Source organism: Acomys russatus, chromosome 17 (genome assembly GCF_903995435.1).
Source record: "Acomys russatus chromosome 17, mAcoRus1.1, whole genome shotgun sequence".
In the NCBI taxonomy this organism is placed as follows: Eukaryota; Metazoa; Chordata; class Mammalia; order Rodentia; family Muridae; genus Acomys; species Acomys russatus.
In genome coordinates this window covers 1,901,521-1,925,000 of record NC_067153.1, presented here as the reverse complement: position 1 = coordinate 1,925,000, position 23,480 = coordinate 1,901,521, and the positions used below count along the sequence as shown (strand labels likewise).

Sequence of the window (23,480 nt, the reverse complement as noted above, 5' to 3'; positions counted from 1 at the left end):
GGCTGGCTAGAGGAGAGGACAGAGGCTTATTATAAGCCAGCCGCATATGCATCACTTTGTGAACACAAACCTTCTGCTTAATCAGGACAGTCTGTGGAATCCCTAGGCCTGCCTGCCTCTGCCATCACGTGACGCGGAGGCACTCCCCTGTGACCTGATTGAAGACAGCTCTCAGCGTGCCTGAGAGGGCATCATCTGGAGGGCCTGCAGGCTGGCACATCTAAAACTGTTGTGGCTGGAACAACTGCTGTAGCGCAGCCGTAAGGTGTTGGGAGCAGCTGTGACTCGGTGTCCAAAAGCAGAAACTCTGGCTTGAGCAGCAACTAGGGCCGTTGCAGTAATTCCTATAGAAATTCCTACAGCTGAAGGACAGAGCCTTGGGGGATCCAGGCTGAACTACATGTGTAGTTGGGAGGTTGTCTAAATCAACCTTGGTTCTCACGATGACAGGAGGAATCCTTGAAGAGCTTCTGCACAGAGGTCTCCACAGACATGATGGCACTACAATACCCATTGCTCCCTTCCCCCGACATACACACACACACACACACACACACACACACACACACACACACACACACCAAGAGCAAAAGCACTATTCATAGTTCTACCACACTCTGGAGCCTCAGAGACAATAGCAGTGATCTGATCCCAGCTGGGTCTCTTACCTAACCTGGGACACCTTGGGTCCCAGGCAGCTGCCACTGTGTGTGAGGTGTATTTGGGAGTCTGACAGCTGCCAATCAAGCAATCAAGTTAACCAGCATAATCTGACAGTGTATGAGGCAAAGTAAAACATTAAAAGTATGCTTATAACAGAAATCGACCATGAAATTCACATCCTCTTTCACAAATCGCAATGCTCAACCCCTCAGAGGGATGGTCTTCCTGATCTGTCTCAATTAAGGCATGCTCCTTAAGGGAAGGGCAAGACCCTCTCCTCTTCCTCTGTCCCTTCATTTTCTGCCTCAAGAGCTAAGCTGTCAACATGCCATGACCCTGCCATGACTTGGTGCCTCTTCAGAAACCTAAAAGTGATGGGTCTTTGGTTGCACAGACTGGCACTTTAAAAACTACAATACAAATACATCGGGTATTTTGCTTTAAAAGAAAAGATAACGTGTAAGGTTTATTTTCTATAGTAATGAACTGTGTTAGGCATTTGCTCCTGGTCAGAGTTGGCTAAGCACTTTTAACCCTTTATCTTGTGGAATTCTCACCGTCAGGTAACAAAGCAAGAAACCTTATCAGTCCTCTAATGAGGAGAAAACTGGAGTTCAGGAAAGTAAAATCACTTGTCCAAGACCACACAGTGGTCACAAGCTGGAACCCAGAGCCACCTGTATCCCACGTGTTCCAGATAAGCCACTGGACTGTGTTTCCAGGGATGCAACAGTCTTGCTGCAGCTTGTTGAACTGTGGTTCCTTCTAGAGCCTTCTTTCTGTTCCTAAGTAGCCAGGGGAAAGAGAAGTTGTTCAAGGTAAAGGTGAGGAGGACATTTTTGCAGCTGCAAACTTTCTGAAAGGCCATCTACCTAGTCCAAACCTCTCTTCTCAGCGATGAGAAAACAAGGCCCACACAGTGAAGGTCCAAAGCCACATAGGTGGCTGGTGACAGAACTAAAGCTGGGGTGGGCAGTGCACACAGCTGGGTAGCTGGGACACGTTGCTTCTCATTGTGCGGTTTTGTGGACGAAGCTGGCAGGAGGTGCTGGGGAAATTCAGGAAGCACATGGGAAGGCACAGGGTGGGAAGCTGTGCTTTTGGCTGGGAGGAGGCGAAGCTCATCATACATGCAGCTCCGCTCCTTCGTGTCCTCAGCGCTCACAGGCACGTGGGAAGGACCCACAAAGGCCGCAGCCCTGAGTGGGGACCCTGCAGAGCAAACTCCAGAACTGGTCCTGCAGTCTTTCTCAGGTGAGACACTCCAGGCGTGCGGATGCAGATGGAGGACGCAACCGAGAAAATCCACATCACCTCCCTTCACGAAGACCGAGGGGATTTTCTTTTTTTCTTTTCTTGTTTTAAGCGCATGCAAATCCAGAGAAAGGCTTTGCAGGAGGAACGCATGTGAGTTGGTGGAGAGTTGGTGGAGCAGCCGTGGTGCTCGGCTGGCTAGACGGAGTTAGGAAGCCTGCCAGAGACGCATATGACACTCCATGCTGATCCTGGAAAACTACACAGAAAAAAAATTCTAATTAACAATCTGGACTTCAAGCTGTTCCCAGAGGCTGCTCTCCAGGCATTAAGCGGCTGGGTGGAGCGGAGCGTGGTTCTCCTGGACCTTAGCTCCTTGTCCTTGCACACACATTTGCACTGTCCTGTCATACTGTCTTCCATGCCCACACTCACGTTGGCCATACTCTTCTCCAGCGCCCTTCAAGAGCCACGACCTTGAAGGCTTTTCCAGTGCACTTGTCTTACACCAGAATCCGTGATCGCCACTCTGTTTCTTCAGCATTTAGATGTTTAATTCACACATATTTATCTTTTTATATGTGTGTTCTCTCTCCTAAACTGAAGCTAAGCCACGTAAAGCAAATGACAGATGTGGGTTCTTTCATGATTTCCACAATCCTTTCTGGGAGCAGCGGGTATTCCTTGAATCTTAGCTGCTGACGGTGATAACAACAATAATAATGCTAATGGGGAGAGTGGGGAGAGGATGTGGGGAAAAGTTCTTTCTAGAAAAATAAGTTTTATCCAATATGAATGGTCACAGAAACCTGAAGGACACATTTGATTACACATGTGATTGCAGACCAAATTCTACCCCCAGCCCTGCAAAAAGAAAAGAAAAGAACAGTAGAAACAGCAATTAGTCAAGCCCTGTACTCCTCGCTTGAGGGCCCTTCCAATGAGCAACGGTGATCAAAATCTCTTATCACTACAAATGAAATATCCTATTTCTAAAATTAAACTTCTTATCTCACTTTCCCTGGATATTTTCCCCAGTTCAGGAATAGCCTTATCAGTAACAAACCTACTCTGTGTTAAGATGTGAGGGGTGATTCTTCCAGGCCCCCCCTTTCATGTACCCAGTTTCTCAATTGCTGCCAAGAGAACTTACTTAGGAAGCAAACAACCCCAGGGGAAGAGCTACTACGTTAATATCCTGCCACAGATGCATCCTCGGATGCCTCTTCAAAACAGTGCGTGAAGAAATGAGAAATGAGACAGGGCCTGCCTGCTGAGGTGGAGAGGGATAGGGGGCTGGGGGGGAGCAGGGACACAACAGGAACCCACAGGGGAGAGGGAGATGGGGGTGGGCATCGACAGGACACAGCCAGGCTTGTTGGGATGGGATGCAGCTTTGGGAATCTCTCCCTAGGGAGAAGATAGTAAAAGCAGGCGGATGGCATGTCAGCGTAGACGACATGGGAGCAGTAAGGTGAGGAAAGAGGCCCTGAAAGGAGCTAAGAAAAGGTCAGAGTCCTGAGAGGATGGGGCACCACATTAGCAGTTTTCTGATGAATACACTCGTTCTTGTTCAAAGCTGACTCTGTTCTTCATGCAGCAGGAAGGAGACCAGACGCTCTTGTCAGTTCATCCTCCCGTAGCCTTTCTCCCCTCTCCTGGGCAGTTCTCTCCCCAAATCCTCCTGCTTTAAGTTTCACACTGTTTGGATCTGGTCTTCATGTCTGCTTCCCAAACGTCACGCCAGGCCTGAGCTTGTCCACTCAGAATCTGCCTCAAGGGTGGCCTGACCCCAACATTCCCCTTCGCAGAAGTCTCCCCCTCAACGTGATGCTCAGATAAATAAAACCGTCAGTTTTTCCCTATCTGGTTCCAGATAAGGAACCAGTCTTTTTCAATTAATTATAGTTTTTTGGCATTTAATAGTTATCTGTAATCTGTCAACCCAATAGTCAACTGGAACTGCTCAGGGAGGGATCATCAACAGCCCCCATGATTTCCAAAGCCAATAAACTCACATCATTTATTGTCTCAGTGCCCTCTTTGCCATATACGGCATTATTCAACACACCCGTGATTTTCGATCTGCCTCCTGCCCGAGTTACCATGGTGCTGCTCTTCGCAGGCTTTCTACAGTATTGACTGCTTGGTCGGCTGAGCATCCCTTCTCCCTACATTGCAGCACTCCCATTTTCTTGAAGGGAGTGAATACATGACCCAAATGGACCAATTGTACTAAATCTCTTTGCCCTCACTGACTGGTGTTGGGTAAATGACATGCCCTTCATCAGGTCAATGAGATTTTTTAACTAGATTTTTCTATCCAAAGTTGGGTGAAAATGCCCGTAATTAGTTGTATTGTATACCATTTAACCTCCAAATTACAGAGACCTTTAACTACCCATATTTATTTCCTTGACTAAGAATCTTCAGGACAGATGTAGTTCTGGTGAAGACTCTAAGGGCTGGCCTAAAGTCGGCTTCATGGCTTTCTTTATTATCTCCTAATAGTGGCTTGCTTTTTTTTTTTTTTTTTTTTTTTTTTTTTTTTTTTTTTTTTAACCAGGGAGAGACACGGATGGGGCACAGGACAAGGAGACAAGAAAGAGATGCGTCTGAAGGTCTCGGCCCAGAACTAGCTCTCTGTCACATTTCCACTGGCCACAGTAAGCCACAAGGCCCATAGCAGTAGTGGGAGCAGTCGTGACCACTGAGCAAAAAAAGGGACAACGCAAATATCATGTCATATGGAGGCATGAAGACCCAGAACCAATTGTCCAATGTGTCTACTCCCTTCATCTTTCTGAACCCAGACTTCTAAAGTAGACACCAGAAGCTGCTGAGGCTGTGGTCACGCCAGTGCAAAGCTGACCTGAAGATGAAGCCTAAACCTCACAATTAGGTTTCTACACCCACAGCCAAGCTTCCTCCCGCCTTTTCAGCCTTTAATTATAGCTTGCTTAACTTCTTTTTGAATTGAGATCCTGCCACTCACAAGGCATAAACACTAGTGAAATATCTGTTTACCTCTCCAGCAGTCTTTGTTGGCCCTGTGTTTTGTGTTTGCCTTTTTCTTTCCTAAGAAAGAGTTGGCAATCTGTGGCCCAGGGGACAAAACCAGCAGCTGTCTGCGTTTGTAAATAAAGTTTTATTGGAACACAGTCTCATCTCTTTGTTTACATGTCCTTGGCTGATTTCACATTGCAGTGGCACAATTGAGTAATAGTGACACAGAGCATGTGGCCCAGAAACACTAACATATTTGTTATAGAGCCCTTTACAGAAGTTTGAAAACTGTTGCTCTCTGGCTGGTCTCGGACACCGGCATGTGGGTGACTCCCATGTTGATTTCTTTGGCTCTGACCTCACTCTTCCTTTGCATGCCTGCCCATCCTTTTCTACTTGAATGTTCTAAAGCCCCTAAACGCATGAGTATCAAACTCAAGCTAAACTCATTCTTCCCTTCTAAACTGCCCTTCCTTTTCTCTTCCTCCCCCTAGCCAACGGTGCAGCCTTTGCATCCACACACCTCAACCAGAACATATCTCACACTTACCCCTCTTCCCTCCTGCCGTGCGGCAACAGTCGCCTTTAATAACTTACCTTATCTCCTGGCTTTCTCTGTGTCTTCTCTTGGACCATAGCCCTCTCTTCACTTGTCATTTCTCCATTATATCACCCTTGGCTTCTAGCGGTTCTTTCATAGTGTCCACCAGTGCTGTCGCCCTACCTAAGGGACTCTGTGCTTCCCCATGGAAACTCCATCATGCAAGAATCCCAATTGCCTGGGTTTCTGCTCACTCTATTTTGGGTTACACTATTAGCTTTTTATATCTGCAGGTGCCACATACTGGTATTCACTCTGCTATGAGTTCAAAATATCTGGGCGTATGTGCAGAGCGAGTCCAGATTTTCACTGCCACTATTCCCCGAAACAACATAGGGTAGCAGCTATGTAGAGAACAGTGACTTTGTATTGGGAGCTGATGTAAAAGTGACGTAAATGATGTGAGAGGATTGTGTAAGTTACATATAAATATGTGATGGAGAAATGGCTTCGTGGTTTTTGCCGCTGTTGCAGAGTTCTCGGTAGCCATTTTAAGTGGCTCACAGTTGCCTGCGACTCTGGCTTGAAGATCGGACGACGCTCTCTTCTGATGTCTTTGGGCACTGTCGTGGTTTGATTAGGTATAGCCCACATAGACTCATGTGTTTGAATGCTTGGCCATAGCAAGTGGCAGTATTAGGAGGTATGGCTTTATTGGAGGAGACGGGGCCTTGTTGGAGGAAGCATGTCACTGCGGATGTGGAGGAAGTGTGTCAGTGTGGATGTGGAGGAAGTGTGTCACTGTGGATGTGGAGCTTTGAGGTCTCCTATGTTCAAGCTCTTCCCAGTGTGGAATTCCAGTCTCCTCTTGGTTGCCTTTAGATCAAAATGTAGAATCAAGGAGATAAACAGATTAAATATATTAAATGGAATTAACGGAATGGTGACCTTGGGGCAAAAATCCCACTCAGCTAAGCTTCCGTCTGTTTAAAGGAAGCTCCCCAAGGTGTGTTGCTACCTATTCTAATTTTACAGTGCATTTGTGGTTGCACAAGGGATAGTTATATCATGTTAGGCATTATTATAACCTGGATATTGTTTTCATTTGGACATAAGGAGATATGATTGTGTGTCAAGTTGACAAGGGGTGGGTTCTGATGGGTATTCTTGGTTGTCAACCAGACTATATCTAGAATGAACTACAATACAAAATGGAGGATACACCTAATCCGGGTCTTGAGGATCAAACATGTGTTTGATCTAGACGGACAGGCTTATGATCCAGATCTTGAGGTGGGATGATACGCTTTTGATCTGGATCAACACACACCTTAAATCCAGGATTTTGAGGCAATGCTTATAAAGTTCTATAATGAAAAGGAATTAAAGAAAAGCTTAGGTCCAGGTGTGGTAGTACATGTCTTTAATTCAGCAGAAGGAGCCTTTAATTGCAGCACTCAGAAGACAGAGGCACATAGATCTCTGAGTTCAAGGTCACCTTGGTCTATAGATCAAATCCCAAGCCAGCCAAGCATAGATGGTGAAGGAACCTGTGGAAAACGGAAAGCTGGTGAAGTTGTAATTGAATGTGGGGGCAGGATGTTCCAGCTTCAGCAAGTTGCAAACTTGGCAGCTTCGGCCATGTGGTTCTAGCTTTAGAATCAAGGGCGGATCTCCCTCCATGACTAAGGAAAGCCGCTGAGGCCAGGCATGTCGCAGAGGTGTCCCTGAGAGGCCATTGTGTGAAGCTGTGAAGGTGAAGCCTGCGTTGCCTTGGAGACCCCAAGAGGTTAGAGATGCCAGCGCCGTGGGGTACCACCTAGGATTGCTGCTAACAGACGTGGAACCAGCCCAAGAGACAGAAATGTGCTGCAGTCAACAAAGCTGAAAGGAGTTGGAGATCTGAAGAGCATTTTGACAGCAGACATGGAGATACAGATTTTTAGAGTTTTCCCAGCTGGTTTTCGCTCTTGCTTTAGTCCACTCGTTCCTCCCTTCCCTCCATTTTGGATCAGTCATGCATGTTCTGTGCCATGATATGTTGGAAATATGTGACCGTGTTTCTGATTTTGATTTTTATAGGGGATTACAGTTAAGAGATTGCATGAATCTCAGAAGAGACTTTGACCTTTGGACTTTGAAATAATTGCTGAGACTGTGATAGACTATGGGGACTTTTGAAGTTGGACTAAATGCATTTTTTGCATTATGTCATGGCTATAAGCCTGTGGGGACCAGGGAGTGGAATGTGGGAGACTGAATAGGTAAAACCTCCATAGATTCGTGTGTTTGAATGGTTGGCCATAGTAAGTGGCACTATTAGGAGGTGTGGCCGTGTTAGAGGAAGTGTGACACTGTGGGTGCCTGGCTTTGAGGTCTCCTATGTTGAGCCAAGTGCAGAATTCCTTCAGATCAAGATGTAGAACTCTAGGCTCCTCCAGCGCCACGTCTGCCTGCTTTGCTTTGTGCTGTGATGACAGTGGATTGAACCTCTGAAACCGCAGGCCATCCCCAATTGTATGTTTTCCTTCATAAGAGTTGCCTTGGTCATGGTGTCTCTTCCCAGCAATAAAACTCTTAAAACAAGCACCCACCCATAAGTGTCATGAACACACACACACATACACACACACACACACACACACACTCCATGTCTGAGAGAAAAACATGCCATATTTGCCTTTCTACATCTGGCTTATTTTACTTAACATGATAATCTGATTCCGTCTATGTTCCTACAAATGACGTAATTTCATTTTCTACATGGCTGAATAAAATCCCATTTTGTAAATGTAGTGTATGATATATAAATTTTTAAAATGTCTACCTTTAATCCCAGCACTCCGGGAGGCAGAGGCAGGTGGCTCTATGTAAGTTCAAGGCCGGCCTGGTCTACAAAGCTAGGCCAGGTCTGCCAAGGCTACACAGAGAAACCTTGTCTCAAAAGAAAGAAAGAAAGAAAGAAAGAAAGAAAGAAAGAAAGGTTAAATATTTTTGCCTATTTTCCCACTGGCTTATCTGCTATTTTTTTCTTATTTATCTATAAAAGCTACATGTATATTCTGGTTATGAAATGTTTTTGTCAGTTGTAGGTGTGATAGATAAGGGTTCTCAGTTCCTGGCCTACCTTTTGTATTCTATACAAAAGTTGTTTTGTTGTAATTAAATTTGTGTAATTTTCCTCTATAGTTTGTGCTTTTGTATTTGTTTAAGAAGAAGTTTTGTTTTCCCCATTTGAAGGTTATAGGTACTAAAACCCAACACTAACTGAATGCTTCAGCATTTGTTGGATATTTTCTGTTTTAAGTACTTATAACCTCCTTTTTAAATTTGTTTTTTGCAATTTTCTTTCTTTTTATTTTATATGTATGTTTTGCCTACATGTATGTCTGTGTGCCGTGTGCATGTGGTGCCATAGAAGAGCAGAAGAGGGCTTCAGATTCCCTGGGGCTGGAATTACAGATGGTTGTGAGATGCTATGTCGGTGCTGGGAATTGAACCTACGTCCTCTGTAAGAGTAGGCTGTGCTCTTAACCACTGAGCCGTTTCTCCTGTTCCTCATTGTCTCCCTTTTATGTAAAGGACTGAATGGCTCAGAGGAATGAAGTTAGTGGGTCAAGGCCACACAGCGAATAAGCAGAGTCGTCAGGATGAAAGTTCTGATGTCCTCTTTAAGGTTTCCAATCTGTAGTTCACTTGCATACAGAAAGTGAGGTGCTGGGTCTAATCTTACGTTGGTCGCTCCCTTTACCATTTGTGAGATGCTTATTGTAAAAATAACGATGACAAAACCACCCCACCCCACCCCCCAAAAAAAACTAGTGTTAACTGAGTCTTGCTAAAGACGATGCTTTTAAAGTTAAATGATCCCAAATAAGGAGGGCCAAGTGGAACCCACTCTTCGAGCGCTGAGTGAGGCCCAGCCTCAAAAGGTGTGGTACCAGAGTAAACAGGAAGTCGGCCTCCAGAGAGCAGCAGGAAGGACTGGGTGATATGAAATCTGCCCCGCCCCTAAGAAGCCCTGAGAGAGGCAGAGGCCATCAAAAGCAGGAACAATCTCAGAAGCTCCACCTACACAGCTGGGACCAAAATAGTTCACACACATCCCTGCCGCCTCCTGTGAACTCTGTGGGAAGGAACTCTGGTCACGAATTGCTTGTTTCAACCGCCCACATCCACTAGGACGGCAGCAGTGATGGCACCCGTATCTTGGAACCTATCGATCGACTAAGCAACATAACATAGGCTACACATCACACATTTTCTCCACCCAGTGCTATCTCTTTCTCCAAAATTGGAGGTTTTATCCAAATCTAAAGAAAACAAAACCGATTTTCTAATTTAAGAAATAAAGTGGCATGAGCCGTGTGTAGCATGTCATGGGGCCTGATCATAAAGGTCTCAGAGCACAGGCACAAAACCTGTGAATGTCACTGTCACTGGGGAAGCAAACTAAAGCTGGTCTGTTTAGTATTTTGCTTGTGAGAGCCTACATGCCTACATACAATCTGGCTGACAGAAAATACTAAAGAGCGATCGCGCCAGCTCTGCTGGTTCTTTTCTTCCTGGATGAGCTCACATCCCACACTCCAGATGGAAACGCCCAAGAATCACTTGCAGGTAAAACTGGGCATGTGATCTATTCCTAGCCAATGAGGTCAAAGGGGGAAAGATGATGGGTGTGGAGGCTGGAGATTCTGAAAAACACTTTCTAATAAAGGGTGGCTGGATACCAGGCATGGCACAGCAGAACAGCGGAAGTGAGGTCATAGAATCACATGGAAGACTTGTGGCTCAGGGCTAGCGTGGACGTGCAAGAGGCGATGGGGTCAACTCAGCAGCACCATATGCTTATGAAAATAGTGAAATATAGCAACTCCATGTTTTTCTTTGAGGTATTTATTTGAAATAAATTAGTTTCTTTAATTGAGCATGGTTAGCTACAATTATTAGTTGTTGACACACATTTGGTTACTCAAGCAAGAAACACAACTGTAGAGATGACTTGCTTGTTTTTGCTGAATCTGAAATGACTTATTCACACTTTCTTCTCTCATTTACATGGTTCGCCTAAGAAACCATCACAGCCTTCTTCCAGGGCCTAGCTAGGCAGGATTCTCTCTCTCTCTCTCTCTCTCTCTCTCTCTCTCTCTCTCCCTTCCTTTCTTCTTCCTTTCCTTCTTCTGTTTCTCTCTTCCTCTTCCTTCTTTCTTCCTCTCTCTCTCCCTCTCTCCTCTCCTGTCCTATCCTCCCCTCTCCTTCCCTTCCCTCCCCTCCATCCTCTTCCCTCCTCTCCTGTCTCCTGTGTCCTCTCTCCCTATCTCTCTTGGAAGATAAAGCTCATTGCTTAAGAATCTCAGTGCCCTGCAAACAAAAGAATTCTCAGTGCAGACGCTTCAGGTAATAGCATAAAACCATAGAAAGCGCCAAGTGAGAGAGATACTGCAAAGATCATTTGTACTGAAACAGAGTGTAAAAAACAGGTCAGACTAGAATATCAGGTATGAGTTCTTAAGGTTGTTCTTAACATTTCTGTCCTAACCTAAATCTTTATATATAGCAGGCGGCAACTTTTAAGCAATTCTTTGGGACCGATCTGTCAGAAAGTCCATCCAGTCACCACATACACATTGGGGTCCCTCAGCTGCCACAGGGTATCCCCCTTTTCTAGTCTAAGAATAGTTCCTAAGGATCTGTCAGTTGCTGGACTCTTAATTTCCACACCGCTCACAATATTGGGGAGAGGGAGCGATCCGGACCTCTTCTTTTTTCCCTATGTGGACCATTTTAAGGCTCCTTTTCTCCACGCACTCGGACAAACGTTGCCTTTGCGCTCAGTAGATCTCAGAGGCAAAGGAGATGATCTCATTCCTGTGCCAGCAGGTGTAGCCACCCTGGCCTGGGAGGAAGCCGAGCAGCTAGGCCGATCCCGACCGCACCTGCGCGGCGGGAGCCAGGTGGCGGCCGCGGTCGCCCGGCAGGAAGTGGCTGCGGCTGCGGGAGGAGCGGCCGGGCGGGAGGTGCCGCGCCCCAGCCGCAGCGCACAGAGCCAGCCCTCATGGCCGAGCCGGCGCCCACCGGGCCCGAGGACGACGCCTTCGCCGTCCTGGACGAGCTGTCTCGGAACTTCACGTACTGGGCGCCGGGCCCGGGCAATGGCTCGCTGTCGAGCGCCTGGTACCGCAGAAACCAGGTAAGGCCGCCAGCTTCACGCAGGCCCGCGGAGGCTCCAGGCCTGGGCGCCTCCCTGCCAGCCGCCCCCCCCCCCCCCCCCCGTGACAGCGGCTGCGGGAGTGGGCAGGGCTGCCACGTGACGCCGCCACACGTCTACCTCCCTTCCCGCCCCACTCAGTGGGACAGCAGACCCCTAGGCTGCTTCCCCGGCCTCACTTTTGGGCCCCTGGGCCCTTAAGGACTTCACCTCCCATAGCTTCCCTCCCCTTCTGGAAGGATCTGAAGGCTCTGGGGGTGGATTTTCAGCCCAGGTTCCTTTCACAGTCAAAAAAAAAAAAAAAAAAAAAAAAAGCAATACCCTTCTCAGAAACAGAAACTCATTAAGGACTCCCAATGTCAACTCTATGCAGAGTTGTGTCCCCAAGGTCTCAGCATCACTCTTCCCTCTGAGAAACACAGACTGCAGTTCTTCACCACTAGTCCTTTGGGAAAATCTTGTCAGCCTACACAACACGGTTTTATGCTGGCACTAAACATTTAAGAGCGTCAAAGAGGATTGGAGGTGTTTTGTTTTTGCTTTGGATGACCTCAAGATCAGGGAGAGGAAAAGCTCTACCCAGCCCTGTCTCCCTGTCTTCCAAGTGGGGCAAGCGAGCTTTGATGGAGTAGCTTCAGGCTTGCTCCAGTTTCCCTAAGCCTGTTACTTTGTTCTTGGGCATTAACAGAGCCATGGATCTTTTTCTTTTACAAGAATACATCCATACAATTTGTTACTGTTGTGCTAAGTGGGAGACTTTAACTTCAGTCAAAGGGTTAGAGCCCTTTTATGCTTGACAAGTATCCTGAATGTTAGTTTCTGAACTTGGAAGAGATTTGTATAAATAAGCTTAGTCCACCTTATTAATTTTCGATATAGGAGACATTATTGCCTTAAGTCTGTGTTTTGTCACAAAAGATAATAAAATCAGGAATGGTGGTGGGGCTTGCTCAGGACCCATCCCATTTCTCCTTGCTCCCACCATTGAATTACAAAGAACAGATTTTCTTTTCATCGAGACTTCTTTAGTATATGTTAAGCTTGTGGTAGACACATTTCCAATAAAAGTTTAAGAATGGCTGTTGTGCTCTTGGTAAAATATTAGAGTCAGTAGATGTGAGCAGCCATGGCATCGTCTGAAACAGGAAGGCCTTGTTTTCCCAGAAGAGCATTTATGCTTAGATTTCTTTAACGTTTCCTGCAATTCTTGATTGTCTTGGCTCTCCCAAGCACATATTATCACGTGACATAAATGTTTGCAAGGCTTGACTTGCCCTTGATAGCACACATTGTACGTCAGAAGGGCGTATCCAGAAGATGCTAATTAGAACTCCTAAGCTGACATCCCAGATCTCGGTGGTTGAGATAGGACTATGCCCGTGTTTTCATCTGTGTGCAGAGTAAGGCCATCTTAGAAGCCATAGTATTTTGTCCATTTGCTTGCTGCTGAAAGGGCAATTACTTTTGTTTCAGGGAAAAGTACAAATTGAATTTTAAAACCCATTCAACAAACATTTTATCCAATGCCACTAGTACTGTCAAGGACAGTAAAAGTAAAATAGAATCTAGCTTTCCCTCTTTCACCCTAACTGAACAGAGAGATGGCTGAATATGGGGGTGAGCTGAGTCCCAAGCCCCACAGTCACCCCCAGCACTGGGAGCAACCGACAGGCCAGGACTGGCTTTTTGATGTGTCCCTCTGTTTTGTCACATCAGAAACGCTTCCACAGTTTCTTTCTGTTGGTTGCCCAGCTTAGCTCTCTGCCTTCACAGTGAATACCATCAAGTCTTATCAGTCAGCCTTCCTCTGTTGAAAAGTCCTGATGTCCCTCAGGACCTTTGGTGTGACAGTGGCCACTTAGAAGTGGTCCTATCTTCGACAGACATAAAAATACCCGGAGCAGAAAGCCTCAGAACAAACAATAATGACCCTGGGCGGGTATCTAAGAAGCCATTATAGTTTGCATTGAGAACGTGTCCCTTTTACTTAGAAAAAAATGCCCTGTTACAGAGGGTTAGAGTGATGGCATTCTGCCCGAGTGGTAATGTTGAGCCCAGACATTTTTAGTCCAGAAAGCTAATAATGTTCCTAAGATGTTTACCGAGCACGGTGAGAATATTCAGTATGGTCCAAGACATAAACTTTTCTCTCAGGAGCACTATTAGGTAACTAGGAAGATATATGTAACTCTAAAAACAGTGGCCAGGTGCTATCATGAAGTCCAGAGCCAGGTAGCGTTCAGCTGGACATCAGGCCAGGGATGCTGTTGTGACCACTGGTATTTTGGTTGGCCCCTTAAAGGATGAGTGGAACTTTGGCATAGGAATGTACAGGTGGAGAACATTCAGGAAAGAGAGACCTTGATAACAAGGAACAGATCTGTTTTCTAGAAATTTCCATGCCTACAGTCTAGTCCAGTGGTGGATGCAGTGGTTATGAAAAAATGGAAAATAGGGCTTAGGACCTTGTATCTGGTCTTAGATTGCCTTAAACAAGGAATAAGGAAGTTAAGGTCTAATCTAGCGGACAGTCAGGAACCATTGACGTTTTTTGAGCAATTAGCCCAAAAGGCAAATCAGATTAAGTTAAACAAACAAACAAAAACCTTTCTGTCAATGGGCCAAGAGATACTTTGTTGGTGGTGGTAGTGTTCTTATGTCAGTCAGGGCCAGATCACATGGCTTGATGCTTGGAGATGTCCCTGGTTGGGGCAGCTGCCAGGGACCACATGGATGTCCAGGGGCTATGCAGAACTGGCACCACCCCACATTGACTGCATCTCTTACCAGCAGCAGCACTCAGTAGAGTGTGGGCCCTGCACCTCACCTGGACAGCACAGTAGGGCTGTCCCTGTTCTAGGGGGCATAGGTAAACCAGCCCAGAGGGCTAGAGAATGGGAGAGCTGGCCCCACCACTCTGCCATGAGGTGGTATTGGTGTGGGCTTGATACCCTCCCCACCTCACCTCTCACTACCTGTGGCAATAAGGAGAGCTGGCCCTAAGGTCATAAGAGCTGGTGAGCTGTCCCTGCCCCTTGATAGCTGCAGCACTCGGGAGAGCAGGCCCTGGGCCTCTCCTGAGCAGCACAATAGAGCTGACCCTGGTGGAGGAGACACAGCTGAGAGGGCCCCAAGAGTGAGAGTATGGAAGAGCCAACTCTACCATTCATTTGCTGTGAAATAGTGCAGGTGAGGAGGTGATGCCCTCCCCAACCCCTCACCCCTCTCCGCCACCTGCCCCTCACTGTCTGTAGCACTTGAGAAAATGGGCCCCTTTGCCTCACCGGGGCAACACAATGAAGCTCACCCTGATGGTGAAGGCATTGGTGAGCCAGCCCCAAGGGTGTGAGAGCAAGAGAACTGTCCCAGCCCCTCACAGTCTGCAGCACTTGGGAGCCTTGACTGGGCAGCGCGGTGGAGCTAGCTCTGGAGGCATGGGTGCAGGTGAGCCAGCCCTGAGTGGATGAGAGTGGGAGAGCTGACTCTTCCTCCTGCTGATGGCGGCATTGAGTGGCCTAGGTGGACCAGTGCTGGAGAGCTGGCCCTGGTGGTGTGGATAAGGGAGAACCTGCATACTGACCAGCTCAACTACTACCCGGGCCTTTGAATTGGCCCACCCCAAAATCTATATCATCTTCAAACTGTTGGGATGCTTGAAAGGGCCAGTCCTGCTGATACGAAGCTGCAGGATCTCTATGACAGAGGGTAACAACAAGATAACTGGGAGGAGACCCAAAGAGGATCCAGTATTGATGATGTCACAGAAGCCAGAGGTCTGGAACCAGATCAATGACTTGTTGAAATGAACACTTGCAAGTGAAGATGTGTGGACAGAGGAATATACTATGGGACACACAGTGACACACTGAAGCTTCCAAGATGAGATGTTTTCTATGCTTTGTTGTTTGCGTGTGTGTGTGTGTGTTTTGGGGGGTGAGGTGGAAGTTTGCAAGGACAAAGGGTAGAGATGAAGGGACAGGGAGATGAACAGGACTGGGATGCATGATGTGAAACTCACAAAGAATAAATAATTTTTTTTTTAAATCTAAATTAGGATATAGCAGGAGGTAGAGGCCTGAAACTGGCCAGGTGTGGATTAACTTTGTTGCGTAAGTAGGATTTGTCATGTTTGACTTTCAGAGAAGATATAAAGTATTTAATACATTGCAAACATTTAAAGATGAGATTAGCTGGGGCTAGAGTGATGGCTCAGCAGTTGAGAGAGTTTACTACTTTTGCAGAGACATGGGTTCAGTTCCCAGCACCTACAGGATGGCTCACAAGCTTCGGCTTATAACTTTAGTTCCAGGCAAGATCTGATAGCCTCTTCTGGCCTCCATGGGCTCCTGCATTCATATGGTGCATATATTCATGCAGGTTCACACACACACACACACACACACACACACACACACGTTATATATGTTTAAAAACTGAGATTGAAATGGTTTTAAGATTAAAACCATATCATAGTATGATGCTTATTATCTAAAAGTCATATTTAAAATATACCATTTACTCATGCACATATACACACTTCCGTTTTACTTATATAAATAAAAACCAAAGGTTTATCGAAGGTCAATCCTGAAAACCCTAAAGAAGCCCCTTTAGTAAAATATTTGAAGGTATGATTCAGATATTCTTTTTTAAAGCTTAGGGCAGAATTTTCTTCCATCATAGAAAGCCTTTTTAGTTAAGTTTTGAAGACATTTGTTGAATTGTCTGGGCTACCATATTCCTATAACGTTATTGACGCGTTTAAGTGGCAACATGTTGCCACTTTAAATTAGGAACTAGGATTGTGTTTCAAGGAATTCATTTTTAAAATGAAATTAGCTATAACATTTTAAGTTTTCGTTATGTCCTCAAGCATTAGAAGTTCACAGTCAGGCCTGAGGACACTTGCCATGCAAACAGGAGGACTGGACAGTGGGTGCCCAGAACATAAATGCTGCTGGTTAAGGTGGCCTTCTATGATCCCAGCACTCTGGAAGCTGAGATTCCCCAGAGCAAGCAGGAAAAGGAGACTAGCTAAATCGGCAAGCTGTAGACTTGAGCAAGACATCATGAGTCCACATATAAGGTGGGAAATGATCAAGAGAGACACCCGATATCAACCTCTGGCCTTTACATGCATAACACACGGGCAGGCATGCACGCATGCACGTGCGCGCACGCGCGCGCGCGCGCACACACACACACACACACACACACACACACAGGAATAAGTATATACAAGCATACCACACATAAAATACACATGCAACAAAAATTAAAGAACAAATCCAGGTTCTAGTATTTCTTCCGCATAGGACCGCAGTGTGCTCTCCACCTTGACTTCCCCCCTGTTTTTGCTCCCCCCTTCTCTCAGCTGCTGACAACCGTAAGCATCTGGTTTCCAGCCAGTGACTGAGCCTGTTGCCCTTGATCACTGTGAAACAGCTGATTACACTTGAGTGCATCACTTCATCTCCTCAAGCTGCTGTTTCCTTGCTGCTAAGATGAGGTTTGGGATCTTCAGATCCACTCCTACTGTGTTTTGGATAAAGAACCATCATAGAAAGATGAGGGTATGAACAGGAAAGGAGGAAGGCAGACACATGGCAAAGGAGGATTTTGATCTTAGATTGCTGAAATTCACAAGGACATGGTTAAAACGGTTGTTCTACATAGGATTTTTAATGTCCTTTGTTTGAACTTTACATTTGCAATGGCTTGGGTTTTTTAGTGCATGGGGGGTGGGGAGTGGGGGTCCTCTGTAGTTCTGGCTGTCCAGGCTTTGTAGACAGGCTGGCCTTGAACTCACAAAGATCTGCCTGCCTCTGTCTCCCTGAGTGCTGGGATTACAGGTAGGTTGCCAGGCTATAGCTTGAATTTTTAAGGTCAACAGATTTAAAGGAACTTGAAACCACTTGGCAAGGAAAAGGCAAAGTGAGAGACGGACATTTGTTATGTATTTACTGTGTGACACTTTGTAGCTGTTGTCTCCTTCGAGCCCCACATAAACGTGTAAGATTCACATAATCCCCAGTGCTCATGTAAGTGACCTTATGCTGAATAACTTGCCTCACAATGGTACAGCAAGTAGTTGGGCTCAGCAGCAAAGCCATTTTCAGTGCGTGTCTAAAGGCCATGCTAGAGATGGAGCCTGGAAAGAGTGCAGTGTTAAGGGTAAATGAGACAGGAGAGCTGGGTGTGGCTTGTCCCACCATCCTTAAAAAAGCATGCCTGCAATGAGGTTAGCATTGCCCTCGTTGACCTAGCTTTGCTATCACCAGTTTCTTCTCTGCCAGAGGTTGCATACTCCCCAGAAGAAAGAAACATGCTAAATGTTCAAATACTCAAAAGGCCTGGGTGGAGACAGCTGGTCATTTCTATATTCTTCCTAAGAAAAATCCATTTAAAAAAAAATGTAGTTCAGTTTATACTTACAGATTTTTTAAACCTATTTTACACATTTAATATGGCATTTTTTCCTTTATTAGTCTCTTTTTTTTTTAAGCAGCAAATATACAAAGCATCAAACAATTTTATTGAAGCTTTTGTTTAAAAAGGGAAAGGGGAAGGAAGACTTTTTGTTAGAGTTTCAATGCTTTGTGAGCTGGCAGACCAGATGTTTGCATTTAAATCTACCTGACACCCTAGCATGCCCAGCTCACACTAATTATAGTATTTGTATTGCCTTGCTGCAAATTTAGGCTATAAGAATTTTTGCCAAGTTAAAGATTTACGTGGCCCCTTCAAAATCACTTTTATAAGAGGAAGAAGGGAGAAGTTGATTAAAATAGGATAGAAGATATAAAAAGATGGGGAGGGAGACAGCATTTAAATGCTAGGATCCACACTTCCACACCTAAGGTTTACCTGCGTGGTAACCTTACAGGAAGAGCCAAAAAGTGATTGCCACAAAGCCAGGCCAGTGGTTGGTCGGTTTGTTTTGTTGTTGTTGTTTGCAAGGATGGAGGGTATTGCTCATGTCTTTCTAAACCGTTGGTGATCATTAACTGGCCCCTGGGAGCACACTCTTGTAGAGATGGCATTCCTAGCGCTGACCCTTTGTGGCTGGTTTGGGTAGCTTTTACAGCACAGCCACTTCACTTCGTGTGGGAGTGGGCTTCTTCACGTCCCTGCTTCTCCGCATGCTCTATTCAAATGATGATGCGCATATCCTCCATGGTTGTTATTAGAATAAAATAACACATGCCAAGTAGTGAAATGTCAAACATAGGCACATCTAATATTAGTGCTGTAGGAAAAGTCATAAAATAGGACTCAAAACATATGGAAATAAGGCAACATTTCACTTTGATTAGCATACAGTCACTATGTATCTCTGCAGAGTAGCATGCTAGCATGCAGTCACTATGTATCTCTGCAGAGTAGCATGCAGTCACTATGTATCTCTGCAGAGTAGCATGCAGTCACTATGTATCTCTGCAGAGTAGCATGCAGTCACTATGCATCTCTGCAGAGTAGCATGCAGTCACTATGTATCTCTGCAGAGTAGCATGCAGTCACTATGTATCTCTGCAGAGTAGCATGCAGTCACTATGTATCTCTGCAGAGTAGCATGCAGTCACTATGCATCTCTGCAGAGTAGCATGCAGTCACTATGTATCTCTGCAGAGTACCTGTCTTACATTTGATGTAGCCTCCTCTTCATCTCCATTTCCTAACTGCAGAGATTTGCTAAACGCAACATTTTGTGTCTTGAAGTGTTAAGGCAAGGGTACTTCCCCATGTCTTTTGCTACTTTCAGACATTTAGTTTGGGGTGGTTGGGTATACAGCTAATGGGGATGTTGGTGGCAGGAGGGTGATCAAAGCTCATGTACTCTGACTGTGAGAGGACCAGCACCCTCAGCCTGAGAAGGCTTGCTCAGGGCTAATGTTAGATTTCATGCTAATTTTAGCTTTGGATTTTTAAATTTTTTTTGTTTGTATGTGTTCATGTGTGTCCACATGTGTGTGCATGCATGTGGAAGCCAGAGGTTGATGATGAGTCTTCCCTCATTACTCACATCATCATCATCATTAGCAGCAGCATTAGAGACAGGCTCTCTCACTCTATCTGGGGCTCACTAATTTGGCTAGACTGGCTGCCTAGTGAACGCCAGGGATCTACTTGTCTCAAAGCACTCCGGGGTGGGGGGAAAGACTTACTGAGCACTCCGGGGGCAGGGGGGGACTTACTGAGCACTGGGTGGGGGGAGGGGGAGGGAGACTTACTGAGAAGACAGGAGCTCGCATCTGACTAGATGAGGTTCCTGCTCTGTCCCATATCAAATATCAAGCCTCGAGGCAGAGGTGCTGGGCCTGAAAGGCATATGTCTCCTTGAGAAGGTTGAGTTTTCCATGAAACAGGGGTTCTGTAACCAAGAGAAGGTACTGAGTGTTCCAAGTAGAAGTCCCTGCCATGTGGACACAGGAGCAGCCTGATGTGCCCCTCAGCTCATCCATCTCTTCCCTCCTGTACCCTGGCTCACCAGGAGTAGCCCTCCCCATCCAGTGTCCTTGTCTATATGGCTGGGACCCAAAAGTAATCTCTGTAAAAGCTTAGGCTGTAGGATTCATGTTTTGAATCATTTTTACTATAGCATCTCCAGGCTATGACATTTCAAAGTTCTAAGCTTATTTGCTCTTTGCCAAATACATTCTATCTTTCCTGTTGATAAATAATAATAATAATAATAATAATAATAATAATAATGAGAAAAGCTATGTAAATCAATCAACAGTGAGGTCCCAAATTAAATGATCAGTCCACCCAATAAAAATTATGAGCAGACAGCTGAGGGCCTTCTCAATAGGATGGGATAGGCAAGGACAGCAAGGTCAGAAGGCATGTTCTTAGCGTGAAATTAGCATGAAATCTAACATTAGCCCTGAGCAGTGTGTTCTTAAAGTGTAGCTGTACTTTTGTGACATGCTTGAACTTGTTTGTGGGAGGGGGGAAAAGGGAGACAGAAAAAAAGATAAAACTGCTTTAGATATACTTGACAAATTACCCTTCCCAAGAAAAAGTCCTCTAAAAATAGCATGACCATATGATCCAACAATTCCACTCCTTGATTGAAAGCAGTATGAGATTGAAAGTAGTATGTTGAAGAGAGAGATACCTGCACTGCCCCCCAAATTCGTTGTGACAGGGAGCCAGCACTAGTGTCCACTGGCAGATGACTAGTTAAAGAAAATGTGGTATAGATACACAGTGGAATACTATTAAGCCTTAAAAGGGAAAGAAATTCTGCCACAGAGCATTATGCTCAGTGAAATAAGACAGCCACAGAAAGACAAACACCACATGCTCTCACTTACGTGTGGGAACTAAAACAACTCAACTCCTAAAGCACAGTGCAGAGTGCCGATTGTGTGAGGGTGGGAGGGCTGCGGGGACGATGGCCACAGAGTACAGTCTCAGGAGGAGGAACCCTGCTACACAGGGGTAAATATAGCCAATAATGTATCACACATTTGAAATAGCAAAGAGTAAATTTCAAGTTTCCTTAGCATAAGGGTGATAAGTATGTGAAGTGATAGGTGTTAATCTTCCCTATTTAATCATTCCATTTCTACCCATAAACCATAATGTTACTTGTAGAAATTGTAAATTCATAATAAAAAGGTTGAAAGTTGCTTGGACAGCATTTGAAGGAGTGACCTTTGTTTATATTCTCTGACGATGTGCGTGAAACCTCCAGAACTAATGTGGTACTGTGTGTGACTACGAATAAGTGAATGGCAGCAGACATTAGATACCTTTGGCAGAGGCCTCCTGAGTTATAGTGGTAGAGAGATGAGTAGTGTATTGTGGGTAAGATTCAAACACATAGCATAGCATGTTTTGATCAGCTGCCACGTTCATGAAGAGAATTTGCGATTTACACGCACAGCCACTTACAAGTCTTTTGAGCCATTTAACAGTTACATTAATACGTCCTATGGGTGTCATATGCATGTTGACTATGAGGTTTGTTATGACATGGCTACTGGACCAGCGGGGTAGACGAATTTTGCTAGAATACGAGCTGGAGTAGGAGAAATTAGTCTGGCTTTGAGAACTGCCCTTTTAGAGGCAGGGAAGAGCCCACATCACAGTATCCAAGGCATATAGTAAACTTAAACTTGATTCCAGCCTTAGCTTCAGAAAGACTTGGTCTGATGGATGCAAGGGCCTCAGGAGGCTTTGGCAGAGATCAGACAGTGTGAGGCAACATCATGTTCCCTCCAGAAGCTCAGGCGGAAACTCACCAGTGCCTAGCATCTGCCTGAAACTCACCAGTGGCTAGCATCTGCCTGAAACTCGCCATGGCTAGCATCTGCCTGAAACTCTCACGTGGCTAGCATCTGCCTGAAACTCATCAGTGGCTAGCATCTGCCTGAAACTCACCCGTGGCTAGCATCTGCCTGAAACTCGCCCGTGGCTAGCATCTGCCTGAAACTCATCCATGGCTAGCATCTGCCTGAAACTCTCACGTGGCTAGCATCTGCCTAAAACTCTCACGTGGCTAGCATCTGCCTAAAACTCACCCGTGGCTAGCATTTGCCTGAAACTCGCCCGTGGCTAGCATCTGCCTGAAACTTGCCCGTGGCTAGCATCTGCCTGAAACTCGCCCGTGGCTAGCATCTGCCTGAAACTCATCAGTGGCTAGCATCTACCTGAAACTCGCCCGTGGCTAGCATCTGCCTGAAACTCACCCATGGCTAGAATCTGCCTGAAACTCACCAGTAGCTAGCATCTGCCTGAAACTCACCGGTGGCTAGCATCTGCTAGAGTTCCATGTTCAGGGAAAGTGGTGGTAAACTGCTGCTGGAGCTCAAGGCAGGCACTGTTCCCCAAAGAACCCTGTGGTCTGGAAACCCAGACAGGTATAGGGGAGAGAAGGCTCACAGCAGTCAGCTTCAGGGTGGTTGTCACAGCCACCACCTGGGCTGGGCCTGCAAAAGTCAGCCTGTAGTCCTGATTCTTTCCCAAGAATTATAGGTTTCAAAATCATGATTCTATTGATCTAGAAAGGAACAGGAGCAGCACCCTGTGTGGCCAGTGTGGCTTTCAGGGGTTGCTAAGTCCCTTCCTGATACCAGCAGAACTAACTTGCTTTGTATATAGAGCTCAGTTTAAGGTTTCCTGCCTGAACTAGAATCTTACCTTTTCTCACCTCCATCTGCCTGTCTGTCTGTCTGTCTGTCTCTGTTTGTCTGTCCGTCTCTGTTTGTCTGTCTCTCTGTCTCTCTCTGTCTCTCTCTGTCTCCCTCTCTCTGTCTCTGTCTCTGTCTCTGTCTCTGTCTCTCTCTCTCTCTCTCTCTCTCTCTCTCTCCTTTTTCTGTGCATTGCTCCCCTGAAGCTTCAGTTTCTCAGAAGTGAAGAGCAGGATGGCGTCCTACTAAACCACAGCTAATCCTTGACTGAGTTTGTGGGGGTTGTTTGTTAATTAGTGAGGAATGTACACTTGTGGGAATAAATGTGCTCTCTAGTAAAAGACAAGCCATAATAGTTCTCAATTGTATGGGAAGGCACTATGTTGGGGTTGTCTGCAGAGGTTTTAAGGTTGATTAGAAATTGGCACAGAACTGCGTGTAGCAATGATCGACAGTGTTATGTATCCCTGACCTTTTCTGATGGTGTTTATAGTCACCAGATTTGGATGCAGTGTCATGAGACCTATTTAGAATAGCACTGCAATAGCCTATAGCATATAGCAAATACCTTAGTGTGCAATAACTAAGATAACAAATTAAAATTCTATTTCTGACTAAAGTTTTTTCTTCTTTTTCGCATATAAGACCATAGTTTTAGCCCTAT

The 23,480-nt window shown here is 45.7% G+C and overlaps 1 protein-coding gene across 2 annotated transcripts in view; it reads left to right on the top strand.

Annotated features, from left to right (window-relative positions):
* The first annotated feature begins 11,315 nt into the window (after positions 1–11,315).
* Positions 11,316–23,480, top strand: part of Nipal2 (NIPA like domain containing 2) — a 95,518-nt gene continuing 83,353 nt past the window's right edge. The window contains exon 1 of one of the 2 annotated variants that reach the window (XM_051159466.1): positions 11,316–11,657. In XM_051159466.1, coding sequence (XP_051015423.1) covers positions 11,523–11,657 — 135 coding nt within the window. In that variant the 5' untranslated portion in view covers positions 11,316–11,522. The remainder of the gene's footprint in view (positions 11,658–23,480) is intronic. The other variant, XM_051159465.1, reaches the window with a different exon arrangement.